Genomic DNA, 16,061 nt, shown 5'->3' on the forward strand with positions numbered 1-16,061 from the left:
CAGTCTATCCCTCCCCCGCCCCATCCTTCCCCCGCTGGTAACCATAAAGACCAAGAAGTAGTCTGAAGAATGAACTAAGTTCTAGTTTAATTTGGCCACATTCTGCATGGGGGTGGACACCTGCAAAGGGTTTCCTTTAATCCATCAGTCAAGAAATAGTCTCTTGGGCTTCCCTGGTGATGCAGTGGTTAAGAATCCACTTGCCAATGCAGGGGACATGGGTTCGAGCCCTGGTCCAGGAAGATCCCACATGCTGCGGAGCAACTAATCCTGTGAGCCACAACTGCTGAGCGCGCGTGCCTAGAGCCCATTCTCCACAAGAGAAGCCACCGCAATGAGAAGCCCGTGCACCGCAATGAAGAGTAGCCTCTGCTCGCCGCAACTAGAGAAAGCAAGCACGCAGCAACGAAGACCCAACGCAACCAAAAATAAATAAATAAATAAATTTCTTTTTTAAAGTAATAGTCTCTTAATTCAATACATCCCAGATTAAAAAAAACAATGCCATGTGATCCCACTGACAATTAGATCCCTTTGATTCTGCTGGAAATTCTTAGATGCCTATTTTTTTTTTCTTTTCTGTGTGAGAGGCTATCACCACAGCTCCTCATTTCTGGGCAATCACAGTCTTCTCATTTCTTAGAACTTAAGAGAATTTAAATCTAGCTCCTATAGCTCTCATGATTTCCTCAGCCTGGTGTTTAATTTCCCTGGATCCCATTCACCCATAATAATTATTGTCAACAGGCAAGAAGGGGAGAGGGTAATGAAGTCTCTTACTGCAGGTAGAGGGCAAACATCCACAGTCCTTCACCACTTACACTAGATCTCATCCACCTACGGAAATCAAAAATCAGTGCAATATACCAATGGTTTAATTGTGATTTTGCTTTTAATGTTTCTGCTATTATGTTTAATTGTGGAAGTCATTCTCAACCCATTTTGAAAGTAGGTCAGATACACATCCTAAAAAATAGAACTAGAACCTACTAACATTTAGGCAATACTTATTTTAAATCTTTTCAAGAGTTTCAGGACCTGATCTAGCAGCTTAAAGATGGGTCATCAAAAGCAAATGATAATGATATTATCCAAAGCATTCAATATAGGTTTAACTCTTCAAACAGAAATGCCCAAGGGAGACCTGATAGGTACTCACCTGATCAGAGAAAGTAAAGCAAAAAGAACTACCCTGTACTGTGGAATCAAAAGGCTTAAAAATATACAGGAAAGGGGCTTACCGGGTGGCACAGTGGTTGAGAGTCCACCTGCGGATGCAGGGGACACAGGTTCGTGCCCCGGTCCGGGAAGATCCCACATGCCGTGGAGCGGCTGGGCCCGTGCGCCATGGCCGCTGAGCCTGCGCGTCTGGAGCCTGTGCTCCGCAACGGGAGAGGCCACAACAGTGAGAGGCCCGCGTACCGCAAAAAAAAAAAAAAAAAAAAAATATATATATATATATATATATATATATATATATATATATATATATATATATACAGGAAAGGATGACTTAAGGAGAGAAACCCCACAGCAACTCGTTCCTGCCAGCACTGGAAATCTTAGAACACTACTGGGCCTCTAGGACATAGGAAAAGCAATATTTATCTTCATCCTATTGCACATGGCACAGTGGCAATCAAAACTCACAGCAACTTTGGGGATCTGTGCCTCTTAAGGTTCCTTATTATCACAGAAACTTTTTCAAAATTGCATAAATAGTTCTACTCTCCCTGAAGTACATAAATGCGAAAGAGACCATAATCTCTCAGAACAACACTTTGAAATTATAGCAGCAAAATTGGCTACCAGAAACAAACAGACTTACCCATTAACAAGCAGCAGCTTAATGCTGACTGTCCCACTGCAATAAGTAATAAATGGATGAGGCTGGTGTATTTGTTTGCTAGGGCTGCCATAACAAAGAACAACAGAAATTTATTTCCTCATAGTTCTGCAGGCTAGAAGTCTAAGAGCAAGGTCTGAGCAGCACTGGTTTCATTTTGAGGCCTCTCTCCTCGACTTGCAGATGGCTTCCTTCTCACTATGTCCTCACATGGTCTTTCCTCTGTGCACACACAAGTCTGTATCCAAATTTCCTCGTCTTAAAGGATAACAGTCATATGGGATTAGGGTCCACCATAAAGATTTCATTGTAACTTAATGACCTCTTTAAAGGCCTTATCTCCAAATACAGTTACATTCTGAGTTACTAGGAAGTTAAGTCTTCAACATATAAGTCTGGTGGGGGGACAAAATTTGGCCATAACAGATGGTCTGGTCTGCTCAACAAACAGGATTATTTTTACTAAGAGGGAAGTTTATAGCAATATACGCCTTTTTCCAGAAACAAGAAAAATATAAAATAATCTAACCTTACACCTAAAGGAACTAGACAAAGAAGGGCAAATGAAGTCTAAAGTCAACAGAAGGAAGGAAATAATAAAGATCAAAGTGGATTAAATAAAATAAGAGACTAAAAAGAGAACAGAAAATATCATTGAAACTAAGAGCTGGATCTTTGAAAAGGTAAACAAAATGGACGAACCTTTAACTAGACTCACTAAGAAAAAAAGAAGGCTCTGATAAATAAAATCAGAAAGGAGAAAGGAGAAATAACAATGGATGCCAGAGAAATACAAAGGATTATAAGAGAATATTACAAACACCTACATACACCAACACAATGGACATCCTGGCAGAAATGGACAAATTCTTAAAATCATATAAACTTCCAAGACTGAATCATGAAGAAATAGAAAATCTGAATAGACCAATCACTAGTAAAGAGATTAAGAGAGTAAACAAAAACGAAAGTTCAGGACCAGGTGGCTTCACAGGTAAATTCTCCCAAATATTTGAAGAAGATTTAATACCTAGCCTTCCCAAACTCTTCTCAAAAATTGAAGAGGAAAGAATGTTTACTAACTCATTTTATGAGGTCAACATTACCGTAATAACAAAACCAGACAAGAACAACACACAAAAAATTTACAGGCCAATAAGTATATGACAAGATTCAACACCAAAAACTCTCAATAAAGTGGGCATAGCGGGAGTGTACCTCAGCATAATAAAGCCCATATGGCAAACCCACAGCTAACATCATACTCAATGATGATGAGTAGCTAAATAGACATTTTTCCAAAGAAGACATACAGATGGCCAACAAGCACATGAAAAGATGTTCAATGTCACTAATTAACACAAATAAAAACCACAAAGAAATATCACTTCATGCCTGTTAGAATGGCTATTATCAAAAAAGCAAGAAATAACAAGTGTTGGTAAGGATGTGGAGAAAAGGGAACCCTCATATACTGTTGGTGGGAGTGTAAATTGGTGCAAACATTGTGGAAAACAGTATGGATAGCCCTAAAAAAATTAAGAATAGAGCTACCATATGATCCAGCTATTCTACTTCTGGGTATTTATCCAAAGAATAAGAAAACACTAATTTGAAAAGATATATGCACCCCTATGTTCACTACAGCATTATTTACAGTAACCAAGATATTGGAACAACCTAAGTGCTCATCAACAGATGAATGGATAAAGAACATATGGTATATATACATACAAAGAAATACTATTTAGTCATAAAAAAAGATGAAATCTTGGGACTTGCCTGGTGGTCCAGTGGTTAAGAATCCTCCTTCCAAAGCAGGGGACGTGGGTTTGATCCCTGGTCGGGAAACTAAGATCCCACATGCTGCAGGGCAACTAAGCCCACGTGCTCTGGAGCCCACGCACCACAACTAGAGAGCTCGCATGCCACAACTAGAGAGAAGCCTGAGCGCCACAACGAAGATCCCATGCACCGCAACAAAGATCCCGCATGCCGCAACTAAGACACGACGCAGCAAAATAAATAAATAAATAAATAAATAAATATTTTTTAAAGAAAGATGAAGTCTTGCCGTTTGTGACAACATGGATGGACCTTGAGGGTATTATGCTAAGTGAAATAAGTCAGATGGAAAAAGACAAATACCATATGATTTCATTCATATGTAGAATATTGAAAACAAACTTAACTACGTAAATAAACCAAACCAAACAAAAACAAACACAGAGATACAGAAAACAGAGTAGGGGTTACCAGAGAGGAAGGAGCAGGAATGAGGGGGAAGGCATGAAACGGGTAAGGGGGATCAATTGTACTGATGAATGATAACTAAATTTTGGGTGGTAAGCATGCTGTAGTGTATACATGAGTAGAAATATAATGTACACATGTAACTTACATAATGCTATAAACCAATGTTACCTAATAATATTTTTTAAAAAAACAGGACTATTTCAAATCCTATCTGGACCTTCTGTATTTTCTTTATACTGTTAAAAATTGACTGAAATAGTTACATTCTTTTTTCTCACCTAATGTGAACGGAGGAGCAATCATTAGAATTATGCCCAGCTCCCTTGTAAATTTATAGTCCAGGGCTGCAATCAAAGCAGCCACAGAAGAAGACTCCAGACAGACTGCCCAGGCTGCACATCAACATGTGACTGAATGTCACCAGGTCTCAGGTTGCTGGAAATTATCACATCTTCCTTGCAGGGTTGGTGACAGGATTTAAATTGGAGCATATAAGTAAAGGGCTTAGCACAGGATCTATTACCATCATGACTATTGCAGTAGATAGCCTTCCTTCTACACACCCCTGAAATTAGGAAATAAAGCATTTAGCCTATGAGTTAGCAGCATCTTAAAGTCATAGAATTCTGAAATGGAAAGCAAGGTTACTCGTCATTTCTAACTCCTCTGGACTCAAACCCAGAAAACATGCCTCAGCTGGCAGCCTCAGCAGCAAGTGTGAGACCAAAAGCCTGAATTCCGAAAAGCCAGTGCCTTTCCTCGCCCAGATGTGTGAGAGGAGTTCCAGCAGTGAGACTGATAGGCAGATAACAGGAGAGAAGCAGGGGGTCAGCACTGACACGTACGGCCAGCCAACCTCAGGTCAGGAGTCAAGCCAACTCACAAGTCCGCCCCGGACTGCACTGCAGGTGGGCCTGCCTCACTCTTCTCCAGCCACAGCTTCTGCTCCTATTCATTCACAAAAGGAAAATGGGGCAGGAGGCCTGTCTCTCCTCCACATGCTTCTCCTTATAAACCAAATTTTAAGTTCAAATCTCCCAATTTGCAGAGCTGGAAAAACAGTCAACAGAACAAGCCTGAAATTCCCCCTCTGAATCCGGTGACTCCAAGCAGGCAGCTTGCCTTCCATCTGCTGATCGGTGCTTCAGGCTTCTTTGAGAGAAGGGGTTCACTAGTCTTCACTCATACCAGGGGTTCGATGCTTTCCTGCTCTCCAACCTTGGTTCTGCCACTTCCCCACATAAAATGCACCTTTCTCCCTACCACATCTTTCCAAATCGAAGCATCTGTAGCAGACTCCAACATGCCCTGCCCACATGCCCTCAGCATAACACGCTAAAGGCAGGTGACTGGAAAACCTAAGATTTCTGGCTTTTCTCTACCTGAGAAGAGGCATGAGGGACATACTGAAAAGTTATTGCCCCCAGAAACAGCTCTCAACCAACAACAGACTGGCACTTGGTGAACAAAACTCCAGCTTCCTCACCCCTCAGTTCAATAATATTCTGGCATGTTCTAGAGGATGAATCCATGGACTCCCAGGGTTTCCTCAGTGGGAATGAGCCCCAGTTGGGCACATGGGAAATCACCCTTTTTAAGCTCCGTTCCCTTCCACTTGTCACTCCTCAGCTCCCTAAATGTATTTCCTTGCTTCAGGATCTGCTACCAGGGGAACCAAAACCAAGACAGCATCCTTTAAGAAAAACATTAAATCTCATCTTCCCCATAAAACCTTCCAACACCAAGGCTTCCCAAGTCACTTCCTATCATGTTTACTACAATTCGTATATATTTTAATCTCTTTTCTCTGCTATGGGCTCTTGGAGAGGAGGGATTCTTTTACACAGCTCTGAATTCCCTGGGTTGCTCAGCATAGTACCTTACACAAACTAGATGCTCAATAAATGTTTGTTGGCTGAATAAAGAATGAATTACCCATGCTAATCAGCACAAAAGCCAGGGTCTTTATTTAATCTAGCTGAAACTACGTCAATGTGGCTGTTTTCTTCTTTCAAAAGCATTGCATGAACTACATTTCATGAGCAAACTACTGTGGGCATATATTTCTTTAAATCAGCATTTTCTAGATATTCATCTTAAATCAAATACCCCCCAAAATCAGAACAAAGATACCATAAACTGGGTGGTTAAACAACAGAAATCTATTTCTCATACTTCTGGAGACTAGAAATCCAAGAACAAGATGCTGGCTGATTCAGTTCCTGGTGAGGACTCTCTTCCTGGCTTGCAGATGGCTGCCTTCTTGCTGTGTCCTCACGTGGCAGAGAGAGAGGGAGCAAACTCTCTGGTGTCTATCTTATAATAACACTAATCCTATCAGATCAAGGCTCCACCATATGACCTCATTTAACCTTAATTACATCCTTGGAGGCTCTATCTCCAAATACAGTCACATTGCAGGTTAAGGCTTAAACAGGAATTTTAGGGGGAATTCAGTCCACAGCATGGAGCATGCCTTTCCAATTAGCAGACATGTATAAGTACCACACATTACCTTAGTTAGTCCTTACAACAACTTATAGCTTAAGAAGGAAACTAAAGCTTAAGAAGCTAAGAATATATCCATACAATGGCATATTATTCAGCTACAACATAAATGAACCTTGAAAATATTACACTACGTAAAGAAGCCAATCACAAAAGGTCACAAGTTGTATAAATCCATTTATATAAAATGTCCAGAATAAGAAAATTCATAGCGACAGAAAGTAGATGAGTGGTTACCAGAACCTTGGGGGGAGGGGGTGTGACTGCTACAGATACCGGGTTTCTTTCTGGGGCAAAAAAAAATGCTCTGGAATTAGATGGTGGTAATAACTGCACAACTCTGTGAATATAATAAAAACCATTGAACGGAACACTTTAAGGGAGTGAATTTCATGGTGTGTGAATTGTATCTCAAACTATTACTAAAAAAGAAGTTAAGAAATTTGCCCAAGGTCACACAGCTAGTAAATGACAGCCTCCAGATTCAAACCCAGGTCTGTTTGACTCCAGAACCTATGCTCTCAACCATTATGTAACTCTGATCACAATTATTCCCAATTAACATTTGCTGAAGACACCAGCAAATTTAACTATAGGTAATATGGCATAATTCCAATCACACATATCAGAGAGACAATCTTCAGACTCCCTGAGGACTTCCAAGGATCAACTATACACATTAAGAATTGCTGGGGACGGGCTCCCCTGGTGGCGCAGTGGTTGAGAGTCCACCTGCCGATGCAGGGGACACGGGTTCGTGCCCCGGTCCGGGAAGATCCCACATGCCGCGGAGCGGCTGGGCCCGTGAGCCATGGCTGCTGAGCCTGTGTGTCCGGAGCCTGTGCTCCGCAACGGGAGAGGCCACAACAGTGAGAAGCCCGCGTACTGAAAAAAAAAAAAAAAAGAATTGCTGGGGACTTCCCTGGCGGTCCAGTGTTTAAGAATCTGTGCTTCCACTGCAGAGGGCATGGGTTCGATCCCTGGAGATCCCACGTGCCACGGGGTACAGCCAAAAAAGAAACAGAATTGTTAATCTAGTAATCCTTTTTAAACCTTATGTAACTTGGAACAATGGTCATTCTAGAGAAAAAACAAAACAAAATTGAAAAGGGGAGTATCCTGAAAGGAGTATGACAAAAGATCCTCTGAAGCCACAACTAGGACTTTTGGGGCTAAAAAAATGTAAACCGAATGGTGTGATGCCCATGCTTCCTGCCCTCCAGTGGCATCCTACCCAAATGCCTCCCCGTGGACAACGGTCCTTCATGGTCTGGCTACGTGGCTTCCCCTCTGACCTCATCTCCTCGGTCTCCCACCACCCCCTGCCCGCCGCTGCACTCCAGTCACACCAGCCTCGGTCCTTCTTGAACTTTCCACATTCTCCTCAGCACTTGCTGTCTCACAGTCCCAGCTGAGTGGAACCTTCTCACCTTCCAGCCTCATGTGGTGTCTCATCTTGGATGATCAGGTCTCAGCTCAGTGGCCCTCCTCAGACAGACCTTCTGGCTTCTGTGACAACTAAACCACACTGGCCACTCCCAGCTGAAGTCTCTTTCCCTCACGTAGCCCAGCTATATGTTTTTCAATGCACTCATCTTTATTTAGTGGTTCACTGTCTGTCTTCCCCTGGAACAAAGCTCCATGAGGGGAGACAGCGACCTTGTCTATTTCACTCCCAGCAGCATCAGCACCTACAGCAATTGCAGGCATAGAGCAGATGCTCACTCAATATTTGTCAGCTAAATTAAAACATGCACATCTGCCATGAGATGCCTCAGCAAGCCAAGGCCTCACTTGTTCAATCCATGAAAGCACAGACTCAGAAAGCTCTCCTCCCGGGAACTCACATCAGGGTAGTCTTCACAAGCTGGCAGTCCAGCCCTGGTGAGGTCATTAACGATTTAGGTTCTGCGGATACCACTTGGATTAGTTTATGTTAACACCTTAATGCTTTCTCTCCTTCATTGAGCTCCTATACCTATCATACACCTTTTGCCCTTCCCCACCTTAACAATTTAAAATTGTTGTAAATAGTGTGGCAACGACCACCCTTTGGTGGAAATGAGATTCCTCTTTGCTCAGAAGCTCTTTCTCCATGACTGATTTTAAAAATTCTCTTGACTCTTTACGTTCATTCTAATGGAGCAGCCATTGAAAGTCAGTGAATCACAGCCAGCGAAAGTTATTTAAAGTAGAGACCCACCCTGGCCAACACTTGGCACACTCTTACCCAATTCCTTTGTCTCTGGAGGTCACGTGAGCATTGCACACACACGCTGTGCTCAGAAGGCTCGGGACTCTGAACAGGGGAGATACCATGTGATTATAGGTCTCACGGTCTCCCTCTCACTGCATTTACTTGTCCCTACAGAGACCTCCATTTTTTCCTGGTCCTCTTGACCTCATCTCCATTCTTACCCAAACTGGATCCTGAGAGCAAACTACCCTAGTTATTCACCAGTATTCACAGAGCTCTGTCTCCACTGCTCTTCCTCTGAGTCACCACCAGAAAGCATGAACCAGAAAACATCCACACTACAGTCTACCTTCCTCCCCCACACAGTGCAGTGAAGGAGTTACTGAGCACTCCAGGTTAGAAAAATAAAATAAAACACCATCAGGTACAATGACACAAAGACCAACACATAACATATGACTTCTAATGAAGATTGCTCATAAATTCTTTAAAATGACCTTGGTGAGCTTCCTCACCCATTTCTCTCCGTGTTAGCCTAAACTTTCATCATTTTCCTCAAGCCCAACCCACCCTCCTTCTCCATCCCAATGGTAGATGATGCTGTCTGCAAGAAGAAAGAAATCTTCAGAGATGCACTGAACTCCATCCCTTCTCCTGCAAGCTTCTCTCTACCTGCATATGCCCTAATACCTTCATACAAGTTAGGAATGAACTGTCTCTCTTGGTTCAAAACTAAGTTGCCCTTGTGTTCTTGCTCTCACTCCCTTCTATCTTCACCCAGATCTTGCTCCATAAATTATCTCCTCTCTTCTGTATCTTCATCTCTCACTCTTAACATCTCCATTTGTCAGCCTAACACTTGCTCTGTTATCCCTAAAAACCCCTTCCTAGACCCCAATGTCTTCTTCTGGCTACTACTCTAGCTCTCTTTCCTTCTCACCCAAACTTACCCAATGAGCAATGCCGTCTCCAAACCATCTCCTCTCAATCACTCCCAGCCCACTGTAACCTGGTTTCTGCCCCAAACTTTATGGAAACTGCTGCCTTCAGACCATCAGTGATTACTTAATAGGTAAATACAAAGGCAATCTTTGCCCATTATCTCACTAGATCATTCTACTGCATGTGAGGTTACATATCACAACTTTCTGTTTTGAAACTCTCTATTCAATCATGCTCTTGCTTCTCCTCCCACTACTCTGATCACTCATTCTCTGTCCCTTCATTGGCTCCTCTTTCTCTCCTCAACCCTTAACAATCTTCCCAGCTTATGCTCTCCTTATTTTACCCACCCTTCCTGAATGAACATGGTCTCATTCACAACCACGTTTGTCATTAACATTCATATGGAAACTACTTTCAACTCTACTATCTCTAACCCCCACCTCTTCCCTGAGCTTTAGACTGTTATATCCACTTACTGCCTAGACATGGCTTCATGTATGTCCCAAAGCCCCTCAAATCAATTATGTCTACTCTGACTTCACATTCTTTTCTCTTCACCATTTAACCTGTTTTTACCCTGTGCTGCCCATTTCACCTGGATACCACCTTCCACCCAGCTATGCAATCAAGGTACCTGTTAACTTTAACTCTTCTTTCTGTCTTGTCACCCACATCAAAGCAATCCTAATGATTTTTATCAATCAAAGACTTCTTAAAAGCATTCCCTCTCCATGCCTTTTAGCACTTCCTGAGAACAGAACTTCTGTTTATCTGCTTACTTCATTTTTCACAGTCTAGCGGGTAATAGCCCAGCACTGAGCATGACATACAATATCTTGCATGAGTTGAGCTGTCCCTGGGCCTACCTCTTCTGACTCACCTCCCTCAACCTTGTAATTTACCAAGAAATTCAACAAAAGACTCATGCTCCCTTTAACATGCCATACTGCTACATGGCCCGCCTCCTTAGCACGCACTCTCTCCTCTGCCTAGAACACAATTCTCCATTCTCTCTCTCTCTCTCTCTCTCTCTCCCTCTCTCGCCCATCCATCCCCAACACTTCCCTTCCTCACTAGCACTTGCCCTCCAAGATTTAGCTCAAGCATCACCTTTCCTAAGATGCCTTTTCACACTCCTCCAGCCTGGAGAGCTTCCTCTCTCTAGTGCTACCATAGCATTCCATGTTTATCTCCAGCACAACCAATTTCACACTGCTCTAAAATTATATGTTAATCTATTAACCTCTCCCAAGTAGACTATAAGCTCCTTAAGGCAAGGACTGTTCATAGTAGGTGCTCAATTTGATTCCTCTGCATGTTAAATATTAGTGGTAAATAATTTTCTGATGTGTCTCCAGACCTCTAAGTACCCTGGATGTCCCCATATGACCCTTTCGCAGGCACAGTGCTGACCCAGCATGGTGAAAAGGAACTCAACCAATCCTCAGCAGACTCAAAGAGGAAAACCTGCAATATCTTCAACACAGGAAATTCTGAGTTCTGCTGATTCATTCTGACTTAAAGCTGCAATTACACTTGAGCAAGGAGCACCCAAGCTGACCCTGCATCTTTTTTTCTGCAGAGCTCACAGAATTTGGCACACAAGAAATTTAATAGTTGTTCTTTATAGTCTTCTGCAATTTCTCAGATATTGACTGTGGTCACCCACATTATAGTGTCTGATAGCATTACGTGGTATTTTTCTGGCAAAAATGCAGTCTTGGTCAAAATACTGATGAGAGTTTAAAATATTGACTGGAGCTTCTTAAACTAAAGAAAACCATGCAGGAAAGCTCTTTCACCAAAGAAAGGCTCACTGCTGGCTCAATTCGAGGCTGAAGAACCCTGCTTAAGGCAACAGCTCTTGTTCGTGCTTTGTACAAAGACATCTGTGCAATTGGTTCCAACTTGGGAAATAGCATTTAAATATCAACATAAACACATGCTCAGAGAAAAATCGGGTAAATCTTCATCAGGACCAAAATTTCTAAGAAACTGTATTACAGCAAATTACGAAGCAAAGAACCTTCTCAAAATAGGTATTTGCAAGTCATCATTTTCTTCTGTCCTTCTGTTCTTCATACAGAAGTCATGTGAATTGCATACTGAAAGGTAAAGTGGAATTTCTAGACTGAAGTCTAACTATACTTGAGTCAGTAATTTATCATGCTTGCTATATATTGTAAAGATTATAGTTAGCACTTAATTAACTAGCATTACTTTAAATATTTGTTCCATTTAAAATCACAATATCTAACTACTGTATTTGAGATTTTTAACAAATTAAATGCTAAATGCCTCTTTTTTCAGAAATAAAAAGACATTATTATTATTAAAAGAATTAACTTCAGAATTTTATATTTTTCTTTAAGTGTTATATGACATATAATCAGCTAGAAAATATCAGTTGCTTCAACAACAGACATTATTTTGACTAAAATATTATCATGAAGTAGAGTTTTACTGCACTTACTTCTTAACAGGATCATAACTAAATACTTACTTGTTCAGTGTGAGGTCAAGAATGAATTTGGAGCCGAAGGCTTCAATCTGGAAGCTTGCCTGGGCCAGATGGACAGCCTATGGATTCAAAAAGACGGAAAGAACCTTAGCTTACTTTCCTATCTTTACAGCTGATTATATTGATATCAAGAATGATATTTAATAAGAAGAAAATTTCATGGACTGATTCATTTCTTTATGGATCCTTATGTAACAATTCATTTCTTTAAGAAGAGATTAGGTGCATTGTCATGGCCTTACTTAGAAGACCTAAATATCTGTGCAGCAAGGAACTAATAAAAGTCCTTTAAAAGGGACCCATTGTGACAAAGATTAAGAGCAGATTCAACTGGACTTTCAAAGGGACCGTGATGAATTATGCAAAAGTCTGACTAATTAAAGCTTGATTTCAGCCTATTCTGTGCACAAAGCTAACCGATTCTTTCTGCACACCTAAGTGAAAACTCATGTCAGCACTCTGCTCTTCATCAGGAATTGGAACTTTCTCTAAATGATGTATCAGCAGAATGTGCCGGTAAAATGGGATAGCACAACCTATTAACTTCAGAAAGCACTTCAAACCAGGCCCTTCATGGATAACAAGAGTTTATATCCCCCTTTGAAAGTCACACATTTACAAATACTGTCCTCGTTGTGATTTAATCCAAATACAAAGATAATCTCATCTAAACATGAATCATATGTTCTAGGTATTAAAGAGTGGTATAGCTCACAGAAGCGTCTTGCATAACGTAAATTAACAAATCAATGAAGTTGTGTTAAAGTATTATCCAAGATAAAACTCTCTTTTGTCACCCAATCAGGAAAGAAAAAAGAAAAGGACAAGGATACATGCAACACCTACCCCTATACACACACAAACCTCCTTCCTCCAGACCTCATTCCTAAGGTAAAGGGGGTGTCGTGTGTGAAGTGCTACATGCATGGCAACCAGACACCTTCCACTCCCCCTTCCCTCAATGCCACCCCGTGCTCCTCTTTGCCTTTCTCCTCCACTTCGCATTATCCACATCCTACTCCTCCTTCAAGGGCAGCCCAACGCCATTACTTTCCAGGAAGCTTCCTTCACACGCCTGCTGGGAACGATCTCAGGACTTCAGGAGCACTGCATTTGTCCCTCCCTCCACAATGATGTATGATCGCTTCCCACCCTGGACAGTTTGCTCCACAACTCATACCACAAGGGTCTTGCAAACAGTTGTACATTAACAACCCTTTCCCCAAATACATGAACTTTCAATTAATTAACCAAGTATTTATTGTCAAGACTCTTTTACCATGCCAAACCTATAAAATACTATAAATAAACCATGATTTCTACTTCTTGTCAAGCATAACTGCTGATCAGATAGTCACTCTGTAATAAATAAATAAAATTAAAAGGAAATTAACATATTAAATTTTAAATACAGAGCAATGAGAGAGAAGGCACCTCAATCCCTAACACCACGGGACGCCATGTCTGCCCCAAACAACCATGTATTAGTAGAACAGGGTCATTATCCTTGATCTGAGCTTCCTGTATTCAGACAACTCCTTGAGAGAGAAAGAAATTTCTGTCTTGTCAGGTATGGTCTCTGTCATCTGTAGCAGAACCTCTATTTATCTACTATAAATATCACAGAGTCTTTAATCTAAATTCATTCTGTGTCTTAAAGCATTAATTTTTGCATGAAAATTTTTATTTGATGAATAATTTGTACAAGGGGAAATTTTTCATCTCTGGGTCCCAAAAGTTTTTTTAAAAAAAAAAAAACCTTACTTCCTGAGAATAAGATAGATCCTTAGGCACATTTCTCTTAAGAATATTAAATAGTAGAGAAGAGTTCATTAATGGCACCCTGACCTAAAAGAGGTGATAAATGTACTTCTTTGAGCATCTTTATAAACAAGAATATATTGTGGTAAAAAGAGTAACTACACATAAAACAAAAAACTACACATAAATTATGACTTAGCAAAACAAATGAAGCAAAACTTCCAAATGAATATTCCAAAGAAAAGTGTTTTGAATTCAAATTTAGGCAAATCTCTGTATGTCTGTTATTGATGTAAAGAACCTCCCAGCAAAAGGCTCATTTTACAGCAAATAAGCAATGAGACAAGTACAAACCCCAAGAAAACCCTGTTGCAAAATAACGTAGCCCAGTAGTAATTGCCTACTCCATTTTAAAGAAATTGCTCAGAGTCAGACAATTTGATCATTGTTAAATAAGTTTATACCGAGTCAATGTGACAAGCTTCAGTTTAACAGAATTCAATGAAAGGACTGGCAAATAATATTAATACTGGGATTTTCCTTTGCTTATTTTATTTACTCCTTCCACACACACGTGTTGAGTCCCACCCTGTGTAGAAAGATGACTGGGACACAGCCCCACGCTCAAGGAAGCGGCAGTCTCCAGAGAAGCAGGCAGGGCTGCCATCCTCTGTGTGCCTAAGGGGCCACAGGGACAAAGGCTTCAGTGACAAGGTGCAGTTTGAACAAAATTTTTTTAAATGAGTAAGAATCTTCCTGCCAAGAGAAGAAAAGACATTCAGGCCCTGGGAGGAAACATCTGTAAAAAACAGAGTAAAAAATGAATATGGAAAACAAACTTAAAAAAATTTTTTAATGAATATGGCCTGTAGAAAAATGGCTTTTGGAGGAAATGTCAAACAATGAATCTGAAAATGTGGGCAGGAGACTGTGGGGCTTTGTGTGATGTGATCAATGACGTGTCTGCTCACATATACACACATGTGGCCAAGACACAGAGCTTTCCTTTAAATGTCCCCCACTTACTCAGCACAGTGTCTGACATATGTCGTCATCATCATCATCATCATCAATACCAACACTATGATTCAAACATATTGATAGATTACTTTCCACAACAGCTGAAACAATTAGTGCAATGTCATCAACAGCATTCTTGTTTCTCCACAGGAAAAAAAAAATCTGATTTTGTTACCTTTATCGGGAAGACTGTTTTAACATTTGAATTCACTTTAATGCTGAGAGGCAGCACATTTTCCTATAAAATGATTTAAGATTTCCTTAAACATTCATCTTCCTTGCATAGTTAGCAAATGGAATTAGTATATTCATCTAAAATATCTGTATCCATTTTAAGTAATTTCAATCCAGTGATGTATGTTATTTTTCTTACATTCTGTTTCTCTTTCCTTTGCTATATATTCTGCATTTGTACACAGAGTACAGATTCTTCTCTAGACCAAAATAAATACCTGACAAATGCTACTTTTCCCTATCATTCTGTTATTTCCGTTCTGTCCTAGAAATGATTAAAGTAAGTTTTAACTTCTGGTATCTCTATGTTATTCCATATCAACTGATCCGTTTTTCTTTAACAAAATACCACGCATATAGTTTTGATAATTGTCAATTTTAAATATGTTTTCAAATCAGGTAAAATGAGTCCTTATCATTATTGTTTTACAAATTACATTTTTTGATATTATTTGTTTTTATTTCATATTAACCCACTTCTTCCAAATGGTAGAAAAATTAGAAGAATGGCTGGGATGGGTAGAAAGTTTTTATAATATACAGCCATCTCACTTATGGTTTATTAAATATTTTAGAGTTGACTAACTGACCAGCACCACTGAAACCCTCTGAAAACACAAAGACTACCTCAAAGAGTATTGCTCTTCTTTTACAAAGGACCTGCACAGCAAGATTTAGGAATGTGTTCAATGATACAAAATCACAGGCATACTTCAGAGAAGAGTTCATGAACCACATGCAAGGTCATAATGGGCTATTTTCTCCATTGGGAT

General features: G+C 40.5%; 1 protein-coding gene across 1 annotated transcript in view; it reads right to left on the bottom strand.

The window, feature by feature from the left end:
• The window catches only part of ADAM23 (ADAM metallopeptidase domain 23), a 172,574-nt gene that overhangs the window by 109,273 nt on the left and 47,240 nt on the right, over positions 1–16,061 (bottom strand). Inside the window, exon 3 of the mRNA XM_060106751.1 lies at positions 12,256–12,332. Coding sequence (XP_059962734.1) covers positions 12,256–12,332 — 77 coding nt within the window. The remainder of the gene's footprint in view (positions 1–12,255; positions 12,333–16,061) is intronic.

This window comes from Mesoplodon densirostris, chromosome 8 (genome assembly GCF_025265405.1).
Source record: "Mesoplodon densirostris isolate mMesDen1 chromosome 8, mMesDen1 primary haplotype, whole genome shotgun sequence".
Classification (NCBI taxonomy): Eukaryota; Metazoa; Chordata; class Mammalia; order Artiodactyla; family Ziphiidae; genus Mesoplodon; species Mesoplodon densirostris.